General features: G+C 43.2%; 2 protein-coding genes across 2 annotated transcripts; both read left to right on the plus strand.

Annotated features, from left to right (window-relative positions):
* Positions 1-884: 884 nt before the first annotated feature.
* LOC121643819 (protocadherin-8-like) lies at positions 885-4844 on the plus strand. Its single transcript, XM_041991369.1, has 3 exons — positions 885-3578; positions 3701-3926; positions 4018-4844. Exons 1-3 carry the CDS (start codon positions 1122-1124, stop codon positions 4368-4370), a joined length of 3036 nt encoding a protein of 1011 aa, XP_041847303.1. The 5' UTR covers positions 885-1121; the 3' UTR covers positions 4371-4844.
* A 921-nt stretch (positions 4845-5765) lies between these two features.
* Positions 5766-16344, plus strand: LOC121644639 (leukocyte cell-derived chemotaxin 1-like). The gene is made up of 7 exons (XM_041992724.1): positions 5766-6177; positions 6366-6506; positions 7837-7977; positions 8443-8556; positions 14227-14377; positions 14736-14842; positions 15471-16344. Exons 1-7 carry the CDS (start codon positions 6106-6108, stop codon positions 15693-15695), a joined length of 951 nt encoding a protein of 316 aa, XP_041848658.1. The 5' UTR covers positions 5766-6105; the 3' UTR covers positions 15696-16344.
* Positions 16345-16611: the final 267 nt, after the last annotated feature.

Genomic DNA, 16611 nt, shown 5'->3' on the forward strand with positions numbered 1-16611 from the left:
CAAGACATCTCGTGAGTCGATCTGAGCTGAGACTGAATTAGAATTAAATCAATGTTTAAGTGGATATGGTCCCTTTCTTGCTGAAGATATTATCTGATGGGCAAACAATTACAGGATTACAGCACACCAGGGGATGAATGAACAGAAGGCAGAGCAAATTTATGGAATTTATTAATGGGAATAAAATGAGTACTAAAATGCTGCTGTCACCACCAGTTACACAACCTTTTTTGCACGTCTTGCTCTTTAAGCTGTCTCAGTATTATGAGTAAAGTCAAAAGTAAACAAGGCAAGATGTGAAACTCTATCTGTCTGGCTGAGTCGATCGTTGCGCTCTGAGGTTGGAGGAAAAGGACAAACCGTGTCATATTCTTGACTGCTTGGAGTTATTCTGATTCAGAAGTGGAGAGGTCACTGGGACAGCTCACACTGGCAGTGGCTGCTTTCTCTCTTTCTCTAGGGTTACGCGGGACACGTGCGTGGAGATGCAAACAGTGTTTAAGCATAAATCTCCTTACACTGAAACGATTTTAGTGGTATAGACAGCCTAAGCAGACACTCCTATTCAAATGCTTTGTCCTCTAGCTCAGGGACACTGCGCATCTCTGCGCTCTCCCCCGTGTGTCGGTGCGCGCAGACTCATTTAACAGCCTGAGGAACATAAACAAGCAACGGGAACTATACCAGTATTAAATCAACTCCTGCGTTTAACCCAAATATTGCGTGCCAAGTTTCACCGCACAGTCCAGGAATCTCTAAACAGGGCTTAGAGGTCTTGCAGAAGACCCCCTTTCTCCCCCCACATCTCAAAGCCCGGATTGGTCACAGTGCGACTCATTTGCATGCCTCGCCATACAAAACCCTCCTGCAGACACTGCAGCCCGCTTGAGCTGAGAGCTGAGAGAGCAGCACACCTCCAGTAGAGAGAGCGCATCCAGAGTGCGCATTTACAGACCTATGGAATATTTATCACAGGCTTTGTACTAAAAAACAGCCCCGGATAACTGACCAGAGGGCAAAGAAAACAGCTTTTTTTTTCCTGGTGCGTTTTGTTTAAACTGTAAGTAGGACTAAGTGAGGACAGTTTGCTGAATTTACAGAATATTTTGGAGTGACTCAAAATGGGAGAAGTAGGGTGGAACGGGCTATTAGTGCTAGTGTGCGTTTCTTTGGCGGGCTTGGCTGCTGTCACACAAGGAAAGACATTGAAATATCAGACATTTGAGGAGGACGCACCAGGGACAGTGATTGGAAACTTAGCCAAGGACATTTCATCCACTCCCTCGTCCTCTGGAAGCTCCAGGAACAATTTCAGGATGATGAAACAGTTCAACTCGTCTTTCGTCCGACTGAGGGAGAGCGACGGGCAGCTGACCATTGGAGAGAGGATAGACAGGGAGCGGATCTGCAAACACACCCTGCACTGCCTCATCGCTTTCGACGTGGTCAGCTTCTCTAAAGAGCAGTTCAAACTCATCCACGTAGAGGTGGAGGTCAAGGACATCAACGACAACTCCCCCGAGTTTCCCCGAAAAGAGTCGAGTCTGGAGATCTCCGAGAATACAGCGGTGGGCACGCGGATCCCGCTGGACTTCGCAGTGGATGACGATGTTGGGGTAAACTACATCCAAAGCTACCAGATCTCCGTCAACAGTCACTTTTCAATCGACGTCCTCAGCAGGGCCGACGGGGTTAAATATGCGGAGTTGGTGCTCATGAAGGAGCTGGACCGGGAGACGCAAGCCTCTTACGCGCTGGAGCTGATTGCCATGGACGGTGGCAACCCGTCCCGCAGCGGAACCACGCGCATAAACATCAAGGTGAAAGACTACAACGACAACAGCCCGGTGTTTGACAGAAACAGCTTCTCTGTGGACCTGCCCGAAGACGCACCGGTGGGTTCCCTCTTGCTGGACCTGAACGCTGAAGACCCGGACGAAGGACTAAATGGTGAGGTGGTGTACGGATTCGGTAACCAGGTGCCTCCTGAAATACGACAACTCTTCAGAGTGGACAGAAAAAGCGGAAGACTCACTCTGGAGAGTCCGGTTGACTTTGAAAGTAAGAACACATACGAGTTTGACGTTCAGGCAACCGACTTGGGTCCGAACCCGAGTCCAGCCACGTGCAAAATTGTAGTCCAGGTGCAGGACGTTAACGACAACGCACCGGAGATCTCAATCACCCCCATGACGTCCATAACCGCGGGAATAGCATACATCACTGAGGCGGCGGCCAGGGAGAGCTTTGTGGCTCTGGTCAGCACCTCGGACAGAGACTCTGGCGCTAACGGACAGGTGCACTGCACCCTGTATGGACACGACCACTTCAGGCTGCAGCAGGCGTACGAGGACAGCTTCATGATTGTGAGTACCAGTCCACTAGACCGGGAGAAAATTCCTGAATATAACCTGACAGTCGTGGCGGAGGATCTGGGCTCCCCTCCCTTCAGAACCATCATTCAGTACACCATCAGGCTGACAGATGAGAATGATAACGCCCCGGTGTTCAGCAAGCCTGTGTACGAGGTGGCCGTGGTAGAAAACAACGCACCTGGTGCATACATCACCACAGTAGTTGCGCGAGACATGGACATGGGGTCAAATGGGAAGGTCAGCTACAAACTGGCGGACACTTATCTCATGGGCTCCCCTATTTCCACTTTTGTGTCGCTGGATCCCGCCAGCGGCTCGCTTTACGCACTCCGGAGCTTTAACTATGAGGTGATGAAACAGCTGGAGCTTCGGATCACGGCGAGTGACGGCGGATCTCCGCCACTTTCTGGCAGCGCTAACGTCTACGTGAGGATCGTGGACCAGAATGATAACGCACCTGTCATCACGCAACCTGCTTTGAACAACGGCTCCGCCGAAGTCCTCCTGCCCCGAGACTCGCCGACCGGCTACGTCATCACCCGGGTGGAGGCACGGGATGCGGATGAGGGCGTGAACTCGGAGCTGTCCTTCGGGTTGGCCACCGGAGAGCCCTCTGTGTTCTCCGTGAACAAAGCCACCGGGGAGATCTACCTCAACCAGGTGCTGAGCCATGACGTGGACGAAACTCTGAGTTTGACCGTGACGGTGAGTGACAACGGGAGGCCCGCGCTCACCTCCACCGCCACGCTTCACTTCCTCATCATTGCTGGCTCCCCGCCGAGCGACAGGACAGTGTACCAGCCGGGCGGCGGGGACGAGGTGCACGCGCAGTGGGACCTGTCGGTGGTGATTATCGTTGTCCTCGCGGGAAGCTGCACTCTCCTGCTGCTCGCCATCATCCTCATTGCCACCACCTGCAACCGGCGCAAGCGGGACAAAAGCGGAGAAGACAGCGACTCGTACGGGGAGAAGGGCACGCTGGAGCGTGGTAGGAGTCACGTGGTGGACAACCCACTGATGCCTTTACACGGGGCAGGGGAAGGAGAGGGCTTTGATGGACACTCGTACACTAGCCAACCCGGTGGTTTCACCCCAGCTCACCCCGGGGGCGGCGACACGTGCTCGGCCTCAGAGGACGGCAGCGAGGTGCCCTGTGTGTATGACTCAGACAATAACAGCAAGCTCCGAGGGAACAAACACGAGGTGAGATGCTCCTTTGGGACAGAACTCTCGGGGGGTGGTCCGCACAATAATGAGCAATGTGTGTGTGTGTGCATTAGGCAGACAGTAACCTGTATTTTCGCTCTCTTTTCTCTCCCCTGCAGGGCTACTCCACTCTACCTGGGTATGGGAATGGCAAGGAGGCCGTGAGGCCCATCACCATCTGGAAGGGAAATTCTTACACCACCATCTCGGCCAGAGACCCAGTCTTCAGTGGCAAAGATAGTGGGAAGGGGGACAGTGACTTCAATGACAGTGATAGTGATGTCAGTGGAGACACTGGTCTAAAGAAAGATGGAGCAGTAGTCCCTCCCATGGGTGGTCAAAATGGTAAGAGAAAAAGAGAAGGAAAAAAAGAAACTTAAATGGAGAGAAATGAGAATTTGAGCTAAATCTAACACCTGTGTCTCATCTCTCTCAGCTCTGTGGGCTTGCACCAGTGAGTGTAAAGTCCTGGGTCACTCTGATCGATGCTGGAGCCCCTCAGCAGGAAGAGCCAATGCAGCCCCCTCCCCAGCTCCAACCCTCTCATCCTTCAGCAGCCTTCCTAAAACAGCCTCGCTGCCCCGGGACCCTAACCGCAGGGACAACTACTACCAAGCTCACATCCCCAAAACTGTGGGGCTGCAGAGCGTGTACGAGAAGGTGCTGCACAGAGAGTACGACTATGTCCTGGTCACCCCACCCCGACCTGTGAGGGTCCAGGAGATCAGTGATATATCCATCCCTGTTTACACCCCCACCCCAACACATTGTCCCAACAATGATGTCTAGAATGAGACATGCACAAACACACTCTCAAAGAAATGTATAGCTTACTCAGAGTTTTAATTTAAGATTCATGAACAATGAGAGACTATTTGATGCTATTTGTTGTGTGGGGAGGGCATATGTTTTTTTTTTCTTATACTTGTGTTTTTGTTTCTACATTTAAGGTCTGTTCAATCACTTTGAGTCATTTTGTTGCGCTTGATGTGTATCATATGCAAGATTTGTACATACAGAGGTTTATTTTTTATAAAAACATATAATTAAGCAAAGATGTGTAAATATAATATGTAATTATTGATCTTTAAGCATGCTTACTATTTAAAAATGATCCCAGAAACTATTCAGTTTTGAGGGCTGGTGACTGAAAATGTATCAAGTTGATCAACAATGTATGAAATTATCTGAATGCAATAATAACTCATTGTACAGATTTTTTAAATTCATCACAATAAGGAAATAAACTTTTAAATACAATTGTGAAAATTAGTGTGAAAGGTTTCTTCTTTATGATGATGATGAAAGTGCAGGAGCATCAGTCAGACCATTCTCTAGTAAAAACCAACAGGCGTCGCTGTTAATGCAGCATAAGCCTCCGTCCTTGCAGCCTACTGAGGAAGGTCAATTAAGTTTTTCCCCCTCTGTGAAAACGCGATTTTGCTGGTGAGATGCCAAAACAGAGGACGAGGTTTAGGAGCAAATCACTCCTTCATCTTTCACACAACTCGACCAAAATCTGCCATTATATTTATAAATGTACACTGTCCACACATATTCGTGTATTTATTCACTTGGTTCGTGCGTAAAACCGTGCGCGTAAAATCAGTTGTCTTATTGCTTAAACGTTTCCAAACACAATCAATCACAGAATAAGATGTTCAGCGCACAAATGCATCCAAACGCATGGTAGCGTTTGAGTCAGACATTAAGTATCTAACAGATAAATCTTCTGCCCTGACAGGATACTTTTTTTTATTTTGTCGATTTGCCAAATGCGCACCGCGTACGCCTTACGTAACGTCATCATTATCATTCATGGATTCAGGGCATTTTTAATAACTGCGGCTGCTCCTCTGGACGGAGATGTGGGGAAATAGTCGAAAGGAGTCGAAATCTGCCCAACAAGCAGACAGGTTTTGGCACCTTGCCAAGCGCATAGCAGTCGTCCAAAAGACCCACAACATGCGACATTCCGCAAGAGTCACCTTTGACCTGAAGCCGTCTGTGAGGAGAAATAAGAAGGAAGGGATGTGCAAAGGTGGAAGAAGCTAATCCCTCCTTCGAAATCATCTTGATTGCTGAATAGGTTCCACTCTACCCTCTAAAGTTGTCATAAAGCCTAACGATATGAAATTCTGAGGATCATAGCAGGATCAAACTCATGTAAGTTACATGAGCGGCGTATAAGATCTTCAAAGGGAAGAAATCATTAATGATTTTCTGAAAGAAAGCAGAGAACTTCTGAGTCGCGCTAGTGCTTGCTCCTAATGCTGGATGATCTTCTTCTGGAGGTTGTACTTCACCTTCTTTTCTTTTTTACTTAAATTTGTGAGTTAAAAATGCTGAGTTTGAGCACGACTGTAAAAATAAATGAACTAGTGTGAAAGGACTGCCCTTCCTCTATACCTCCTCCTCCTCCTCTGCTGAGAGGAGTCAGATCTAGGGATAGGTGGGAGGAGGAGGAGGAGGAGGGGGTAGGATATCAGTAATTCCTCAGGTGGTCGGTTGTGTGGCTGCAGAAATGGCTGGGAGCTCAGAGAAAGTACCGATTGCAGCTGCGGGACCAGAGGACCTGCATCAGTTCATGCCTCCGGTGAGTTGCTCCAAACTACATGGGCCCTTCATGTTGGGGGTCAATGAGGAGCCAAAAAATATCAAAGACTGCGTTGACCTTTCAAAACATTACAGTTTAACTGTTAGTTATTTCATTTGAAAACCCTCGAAAAATGAGTTTTACGGTCCCGGTGTCATATTTCGGGGTCGGTTTGTGTTTTGCTGTAGGCTTACTCGGCGGTAGCGGTCAAGCCCGCAGCCACCGGCCGCCTCCTGAAGGCCGGGATTGCGGTGCTCATAGCTGGAGCTCTCTTGCTGCTGCTGGGAGCCGTTGGGGCTTTCTACTTCTGGAACAACAATGAAAAACACGTAAGATTGGCATTTTACCTTTTTTTCCCCTACCATTCTATGTCTGGGAGGAAGCTTACGCTGCAAAAATGAACTTTATTAAGGAAAAGTGCAAAAAAAGGAAATTGTCTGCAGGGAGGAGAGGGGGTGAAAAAGGGAACTATAACCAACTTTTTTTCTTTTTCAAAACTCACTTTAAAAAAAAAAAAAGTCGTGACTCTTTTGGAATTTTATTTATGTGTATAGTTTGACTAATCAACTTTAACATTTAGATCTGCTGTGTTGCTTTTTTCAGCTGAGGAGTTTAAAAACAGCAAAATCACTGAAAGTGGACTTGTGTGATTATTTGTGTGTTGTTTGCTTTGCAGCCATCTGTTAGATCAGCAGCATCAGAGCCAGTGACTCAAAGAAACTTAAAAATCTGATATAGAAGGCTGAATCTTAGCTCTCAAAGCTGATTGATGCTGCACAAGTTTTTAAACATAATGGGCAACATTGTGGACCCCTTTACACAATATATAGATAACAAACAGTGGCTTATGTTCAGTCAGGGGCTTCTTAAAAAATGGAGATAATTCCTGCCTTCAGCAGCAGCCCCACATATTTCCTGTTTATGATTATGATAATGTCAATTTTTGGGTTTACTTTGGTTTAACAGTCATATTTCTACTTTTAGCATTAATAGAGATTTAATTCAATTAATGTTGCACAGGTAATTTTAACAGGAGACAATGATGAAAAAAGCTATTTATATGTTCATAAACTATATAGTTCATGTAATCCATAGTCATTAGTGGCAGATTTTCTAGCTTGTTTGAAAAGAAAAATGTTTCAATGGATGGAAAAGCTGTTTTTCAAGACCAATCACTGTTTTTTTTTCCATGGTATGTGTGAGGCAGAGCTTGGTGAATGGGGACGTTGTGCTGCATGTGGTGTGTTAGAGGATCCTTGGTAGGGCGGAGGGTGATGGAGAGGGTTGGGGAGGGCCTCTCTGGTCCGGCTGATGCTCCAGGAGCAAGAGGTGTAAAACATGAGTGGCAAAATATGGCTTTTCAAGCTGTCTCTTTTAATAGAAGAAAAAGAAATGCTCTGCAGTGAGGTAATGATATTCCTGGTGGCTGTTAGGAGTTTATCCCTCTGAGTAAGTTTGAATGAATGTGTGGGTTTGAAAAAGCATTTTAGGAAAAACGAGGTGGGACATGTGAGGAAAAGTCACCAGGTGAGATTAGAAAAGGAGGGTGAAGGAGAATAAGAGTGCATGAAAGAGTGCTGGGGGAGGGAAGGGGGTGACTCTTAGGGCTCTCATACCTTACATGCCAGTCTGAAATTTTGTGTGTATGTGTGTCTGCAGGTCTACAACGTGCACTACAGCATGAGCATCAATGGCAAAGTGGAGGAGGGTTCAATGGAGATCGACACAACCAACAACGTAGAGACATTCAGCACCAGCAGCGGGGTGGACGAGGCAGTGGAGGTCCATGACTTTGAGATTGTGAGTTCGATTGAATGTAATTGAAAAATATCAGGAGGCTTTGCAGAGCATCAGAGGAGTCATCAGATTGGTTGAAACATTAAAGGTCCTTGAGGGGAGATTGGCTCATTACCACCTCAGAAAGATGAAGAAGAAGGAGACATGCTATCCCCTCAGGAATAATCAGTGTCAAGATGCATTGTCCCTCTAATTTTCATTATTCAGACTGGTGGTTTTTGACCTTTAATTAAAGTACCCCAATCAGGCCAATCAGACAAGTGAAGCAGCACTTTTAGCTTTTTAACTATTAAAATTTTGACCTTTAATCAGTGCCCCTGTGATTGTATATTTTTCCCATCAAAAATAGAGCACAAAAGGCTGAACTCCCTAATTTGTTTTCAAAATAATAAATGTTTAGTAAAGAAGGTATGAGGCATAAATGAAAGCTTTCTTCATCTGAACTATCCTACTTTCTTATGTTTTCAGGGAATAACAGGAATTCGGTTTTCAGGAGGTGAAAAGTGTTACATCAAGACCCAGGTGAAAGCTCACCTGCCTGATGTGAAGGCTCTGAATAAGGACGCAATGACATTTGACCTGGTGGGTGTATTTTTTTGTGTTATGGCATTTCTCTCCAGGGCTCTAAATTAACACCCCTTAACAGGCCAAATGCGGGTTAAAATGAATTTTGGCAGATACAAATGAAAACTTACAGGACTGGTTGACAGTTTGAAGCAAATATTTGTCCTGGCAGTGATATCACTACATTTCCCATCAACATTATTCCGTAATGTATTGGTTTACGTGGTCTGAACAAAATGCAGCTGAATGAAGAGCTGAATTTTAAGAAAGTACATGAGATGTAGAACAAAGAACAAAAAAAGGCTGGATGGTGTAAAGAATGTGTCTGGTTACTAGAAAAGAAAAAGGAGGCAAGAATGTTAATAACGTAAGAAGAGCTGGGAAGTAGAGAAAAAAAGGACGTTTAATACCAAATGACTTTTGGGTTGTTAGTGGTTGGTGTTCACCCAAGCAGAAAATGTAATGTACTATAAGGACTGCCACATCTACAACAAACCATTTCATCGGTGGGACAAATAATTTTAAGGTGGAGACTGTGAAAGACCACAAAGCTTGGACAGCCTGAAGACAAAGACTATCAAGACAGCTGGAAAGAGCAGGCTTTGTTTATCCTGAAAAAAATATGTAGTGCAAATTATTATTGGCTGGTGATCAAAAAGATTGCTGTAGAGCCCTGTTACTCTCCATCCAGCCGAAATAAAATGCTTTTTAAATTCAGTCGCCAAAAGCTCTTTTCTACTACAGGTACTTCCAAATCCCATAGCAGTATTTTTAACCATGGGGCACTTTTTCACTTCTGGTTTATATTCAATAAATTCCACAGTAATGATTTATTAAAACATTTAGTCATAACCAGTCATAAAAACCACTTAGAGTTAAAAACCTATGGAGCAGATAAGGGGGCATTGAAGAATGCACACAAGGAGCATTTCTAATGCTGAGTTTCAACACCTCTTGTGTTGAGTTCTGTGTTCCTGACATACAATCTATTTCCATCGCACCTTGATGACATCTATCAATACCCATGGAGTTCGCCAGATGTTTGTAATTGTTCATGAATGAAAGTAGGCTAGTAATCTGACCAAGTGTATTCCCTGCATCAAAAGAGACCACATGACTTCAAAACTCATTACACTGGACAAGCAAAGCTGGAATTTCTTTATAGGTGGGTCCAGAGGTAAAATACAGCCTAATTAACCCTTTAAAGCCCTTTAGCAAAATGTGAAAAAATATATAAAAAAGATTTTTTTTGTATATTTAGCATTTATTGCCGTGTGTAATCAAAATGACTGCAGTGTAGTCGTCTGGCTGCTGGTATCCACCAGGGGGCAGAAGACAAGTATAAACTGTCATGAATGGCGGACATCGGAGGAGGTGAGGACCCAATTGCAGGCAGTCAGAAGCAGGAGGCAGAATTGGTGCAGGTGACAGGTTTATTTCCAGAACTCAAGACAGGGATAAATCCAACAAACTAAACCACACATGACCAAATGAGAGGATCTGACAAGGAGTGACTGAAAACCGGGAGTACTTATACACAGAGGGAGTAACAAGACACAGGTGAAGTGGATGACTAATCAGACCAGATGAACTAACGAGACAGGAACAGAAAACCACAGCACACAAGGGAAAACTAACTAAACATGACCAGAAACCCAAAAACATGAACATAACACACACCAACACCCAGAAACCGTGACAATAAACTTGTGTACAACAGGGTCTTGAAGAAAGTTTTTACCATAAAGTGATGCAAAAGGTCTCAGAAACTGTGTGTATTAAAGATGATACATATGAAATTCTAGGGTTAGTCACCCATCGTCATTTCCATGTCGTTGACTGAAATGTGTGGATTGGTCTCCTGTGAGTAAAAATATTTGGTATGAACCAGATTTTTTCTCATGTGTATGAGAAACAAATAATTTATTCCTCCTTCATTTCTTCTTACAGGCTCAGTTAAAAGCCTCATTTCAGGGATTAGAAAGCATTTTTCTACCAATGTGCTGTCACCATTTTAACACTACCCCTCTAATCACTTTCACTACCACTAGAGGTCGCATTTTCGATCGTTATTGCCTACATGAATGAAGAATGTGGTTTCTTTATGTTTTTTTGTTTGTTTGTTTGTTTGTTTTTTCCTTAGGATTACTCGTAGTTTATTGTCATTTCAGTTGTTTCTTTAATTCTAGATATTTTTGTATGTCATACTTTTAACTGTTAGTTTTGGTCATCAGCCTGCCCAACCAGTTATTACTGGAAGTGCCGAACAAACCCAGTGAAATGGAAACAGGAGCACGCATTACTTTTGGATCCTTTCCTGCTAAACACAAGGCAGTTATTAGTTTTAACCAACATTTTTATAGACAAACAATAAGTCATGTAAAAAGCACTTTATGAGTGCTAAAAATAAAACAGTTAAATAAAATATTTAGTTTTTAATATATTTGTAACTATTGTTAGAGGGAAGGTAAAATCTTCCTTTTCTTCTTTCTTCCCAGTATAAAATATCTCCGGCTTCCTTTGAGATTTTCCAACTCAGGTTTACATTAAAGCTTTCAACAGTTATAGTTACATGCTGCAAAAGAATTAATTTCACAATACAGCTCTACAAAAAATTCCCTTTTTGCCCATTTATTTCTAATGATGTTTGTACTGAGAAGTTTGGTCCACTGCAGCTACAAAAAGCCTCAGAGTCCATTTTCAGCAGTAGGAAGATGTGATGGTGGAGTGATTTTATTCAGGATCTCCATTCAAGGGGCTGAAAGAGTTGTCTGTCATGTTAGCAAAATAATTTTCATATGATTTTACCCCAACTCGCCCTTTAATCTTGTTTTCTTTAATTGTTTGGTTCATTTTCAGTCTCTTACTTTTATTTTAATTTTGGGTTTGTTTTAGTTCAGCCAGGACCCCCTTTGGTGTAAAAAAAGAGACAATTATAATATTAATAATGTGAATGAATAATTTATAATTTAGCTCTTTGACTCTACTCTGGGACCTTATTGCCCTGCACATGAAAACATGGATTGCCTGAGGCAGGAAGAGCTGCAGCAAAGACCTCCTGAGTACAGAACTGAGCAGTATAAGTAACGACAGCGTTTAGGTCAAACATAGTGTGAAATACAGGAGCTGGGATGGAGGTGTGTAGAAATAAAGTGTTCAATGTGGACTTGCTTTGAGATCAGGCTAAGACTATGCTCAAGTAATAACCTTGGTTGGGTTAATAATACACCATAACTATGATTATGATTCCTTAACTTCACCACTGCTAATCTAATTTCTGCCCATTAGTCTTAGCTATAGCATTCTTTAGGCTAATTAGCTAACATTGCCATGCAAAATATCAGCATATCAGCATACATGCTAATATTAGCGCATTAGTATTTGTAAACTAACATTAGCATTTAGCTCACTTTTACTATAGCTATATTTAGTTATATGGATGCATTTAGCAGTAAATAAAAAACGTTTTTTTTTCTATTTGTCTTAAGAAAACCATAATAATATTTCAGACCTAGCATAAAAACACATGTTAAATAGGCTTTTCATTAAATAATCAATTATTAATGAAAGCTTTTAACAGTTACAAATGATAAATCTTTTGAATATTTTTTAATTGGTATGTCAAGTTGAACAACTCCATCTAGCATGGCTACATGGTTAGCCTAGCTACGGTTGTCTATCAACTTGACTATTTAACTGGTGAAGTTACTGACTGAATTATGTCCTACACTGTGACAAGATAATTTGCCACTTGGAACAAAATTGAGCTTTGTGAGAGATTCTAGATGAAGCTATAACTAAATTCACTGCACCGCATCCTTAAGTTAGTTGAACAGGGATTTTTGTAAAGTAGGTCTGTAATCGGTTGTCTTTCAGTCACTGTTTCTCATGTGTTTAGACTCAAAACAAAGAAACATATCCGAATTAAAGTAGCTTCACTGGGAACTCAGTTATGTTAATAAAACTTAAAATTAATTGTTTAGGCTCATATGAGTCTAAATTGAGCTTCTAGATACTGAAATAATTTATCTGTGGTGTTAGTCTGATTTTGAGAGCTTTAATTTGGTCTGACTAACATGTTCACATGGATTTCAAAAATGTGGTTTTGGTATGACTAACACCAATATTGTTCTCTTTTATTGTTTTTATTCCTTAATATCATGTATATCTGCTCATTGTTGTCACAGGACCCCCTGTGCTGAGACATCCAAGTTAACTTCATTTCATATGTATGTAATTATTTCATTCTTTACAAAACAAAAAAGCCACTACCAATATAAATATCAAACCCTTGAATGAAAAGGAACAAAAAGAAGAAAAATCTTATATAATCTGCCCCTCACAGACAAAAAATTTATTTAACCAAACATGTAATAAAATTAAACTACAAACAGCTGCAGACCAACATGCCTCTGATTTCCAACAGAAACCTCATATAATAACATATTAATTACCTATCAGGGAAATAAAGGTGGTTTTCATGTGTGTGTTCCCATGTGACAACTTTATGGAAAATAACCCATAAGTTGTGTACATACACACACACACACAAGGCAGTACACTGTACTGTGTGTGAGGATTGTTATCACAAAACACACCACAGCTTGTGATTGTTCAGTTGAGGCCCTCTGATAATTAAAATCATTTAGTTCTGGGTAAGCCTCACATCCACATAAATCCACATCACCAGAATTGCTCTCATGAACGTATATGCGCATAAACACTCACACGGGCACACACAACAGCACAATTAATTATCACGCAAGGCTGCTCTTATTGCCTCTGTCTGCCTCATAAACGATCATTTATTTCACATTTGTGCTTTTGTGTGTGTCTGTGTTATTGCCTCTCTTTGCCTCATAAATGATCATTTGTACATTGTGTGTGTGAGCCTGTGTGTGTGGATATCTGTGTGAGTTTGGCGACATGGAGATGTTGTTATAATGGTTGCTGCAGGCTGGTCATTTGCTATAATTTAGAGTGATGGCAAATATGGGTTAGATAAGCACACACACAGACATAGAGGGATGCACACAAACATGCATCTCCATCCAGAGAGAGTGGGTCAGATAAACTCTTATCAGTCAGTCGAGCGGTGAAGAAGGACCCCCTGCTTTTATTTGTCCCTCCAGCATATCGTTTGAGCTGGGGGAAAAAAAAAAAAAAAACCACAAACTGCAGCAGCATTTCGGAAAGGTTCTCAAACATGACGGTGGCTAGTGCAGCGCAGCCCTTAGGAACAAATGCCTCTGGGCAAGAGCCTCCCAATAAAGTTTCCCTTTCACCTGCAGGCTGTAGATACATTGTATGTGTGTTTACACAGTATCTCCTTTGGAGACCTCATTAGTTTATCTGCAGAATCCAGTAAATTCAGGACATCAAATCTCTTCTTCCCCTCAGATGCTGATGAGTCCTGACACTGTGTATGCAGCTAAATGTTACTGCAAAAGGAATCTTTATACTGACGCCTCGGGGGCTTCTGTCTTATTGCTTGATTTTATGTTCTTATAAGAAGCATTAAAAGAGCACCATTAATGTGGATTAGACTTGGACAGGATGCAGAGACTGGGCTATTTAAAGCCTGACAGGAGACATAAACAAGTGTGATGTTACACCCTCAGCAGAGAATCATTGGGTAATGTTTTTGCTTAAGTATCAGTCTCACCTATTTTTTTTTTATCCCTGAAGGAGGATGAGGTGATGCCGGCCAAGTTTGAGGACGATCTGATTTGGGTGGCGGCTGATACGCCCCTGTCTGATCCCACCTTCCTCAGCAACAAGATCAAGGACCTGTGTGGAGACCGGCCAATCTTCTGGCTTCGTCCAACCTACTCAACCAGTAAGCAGAGGGCTCATGTTGGGGACTTTAGACTGATAACAAGGGAAAAAATTGACTATGTGAGTGTTTACAGAAAACAAAGATGATAGGAGTTAAATTGTATCAAGCAACTTTATTTAACCCAGCAGCTGTTAAAGCTACAGAGATAAAAAGTAAGAGATCTTTTGAAATTTACGAGCATCTGAGTGTACAATTTTTAGCAGGTCATAAGTTCTCAAAACACAATTTTATTCTAAATCATCTGAGAACTTCAAGATGCTGGCAGAGAAATGTCTGCAACGAGGAGCCGTGCCACATTAATGCCACTCCGCTCCTAAATTTGGCCTGCTGTCAGATACTGAGACTGTGATGTGTTCAGGCGGCCAGAGGAAGAGGAGGGCTGTCCCCCGCCAGCGGCGGCAAGCAGCTGGGGAGGAGGACTATGAGGATGTGGAGGCAGAGTTCAACCCAAAGAACCCCTATCAGGTGAGTCACACAAACAAACTCACATGTTCCTTCTCTCTCATGTGTTTACATCCGGCCGCAGCGTTCCAAGCTGTCCGTTCGGATCTGAGGGCTACCTGAGAAGGCTTTTCCCGAGGAGAGTTTCTCACAGCTGCAGGAGCGGCAGCAGATGCCGAGGTCACGGCGGAGAGGCCCGGATTGTCACTGCAGATCTGACTGGATGTGTTTTCTGTGTGTGGCTGTCGAAAGCTTTCTTTTCAGGAATGAGATTGTATGAATAATTCCACAACGCCCACCACCCCTCCTCTTCTGTGGCCCCTTTGCCCTGCTAAGCACACACAGGCTACCATACACATCTTCACCCCTTATGTTGAGCCCCACTTTTCCTAATCCCTCTCTCTTCCAACCCCCTCAGACTGAATCCCTCCCATCAACACAGTCTTAAAATCTGCAGGTGGGGGGTGGGTGGCAAGCACCACACTGAAAACCCACATCTGACATCCCTGCTTCCCAATCCCAATGTTGAAAATCCATATTTAATTGGTTTGAAATGAGCTGACTTCACTGCTGAACATGCACAGTATGACAAGATCCAAATTCCAAGCAGACAGTCTGACTGCAATTCCCCCACTCCTGCTCTTTTTCTCAGCGAGGCCTTGAGGGTGAACAGGGCACCATGGACATCGATCCCATGATGGACCACCAGGGTATCTGCTGCAACGAGTGCCGTCGCAGCTACACCCACTGCCAGAGGATCTGCGAGCCGCTCGGAGGGTACGAACCATGGCCGTACCACTACAGAGGCTGCAGGGTGGCCTGCAGAGTTATCATGCCCTGCAAATGGTGGGTGGCACGCATTTTGGGTCTGGTTTAAGAAGCCCCTACTAACCTGAGAAATAATGGAGTCCAGGAGGAATGGGGTTCAAAGGGAGTGTTGGGAAGATGAAGGGAAATGATGGAAAAGAGGGGGGAGGGGGTAGTTACTTATTCTCATCTACTGTAGCAGATTTGTACCAAATGAACTGGAGTGGTAGCTGTTGCCACATATTACAGATGCATAGGAGAGAATCTGGGGTAGTCATGATTTCACATGTAAAAGTAAGGAAGTGTCTTCTCAATGCACCACCTTGTTAAAAAAAGCACATCATGCTATCAGGAAACAGGCTACATATGGTTATGAAATGTTCTCCATTATGCCTGAATTTAAGAATATCCTTTTTTTCCAAAAGAAAATGCATAAAAAAAGCAGGTAAGCTTGTATCCATGGAGCTTAAAACCAGCCTCTTATGCATTGTTGACTTTCTGTAAATAAATTATGAGAATGTCAGAAGCAGTCAGCTGACAAATAGAAACTGTTCCTCACTTCACTTTTCATCACTTTGGTGAGGAATATTTTTAACTCCTGTATTATTTTGTCTCCACGAGTAGCTCTTGTTGAAAAAAAATGTACATTTCCTCTCAAAAACTTTCATCAAAATTTATTTTTACCTGCATAGAAAAAACCTCAAGTGCAATATCACCTAATAAACTTTTTTAAGTAAACTTTCACGCGTCACCCTCTTCATTCTGTTACTGATCAAATGGATATGTTTACCATTTGTTTATTCATCTTGTATATATCAGGATTATTTGGGAACGCCCTCTTTATTTCTTTCTCCTTTCACCCTCAAAAACATTTTGAGAAGCGTCACATCTGGTAGCTGCTCCAAAGGGCTGAGCAGAAAGAAGTTTCCAGAGTTCTTTAATGTGAGAGTTGCAGCTCTAGAACTCTTTAATGAGACTAAAGACTC

Source organism: Melanotaenia boesemani, chromosome 8, assembly GCF_017639745.1.
Source record: "Melanotaenia boesemani isolate fMelBoe1 chromosome 8, fMelBoe1.pri, whole genome shotgun sequence".
Classification (NCBI taxonomy): domain Eukaryota; kingdom Metazoa; phylum Chordata; class Actinopteri; order Atheriniformes; family Melanotaeniidae; genus Melanotaenia; species Melanotaenia boesemani.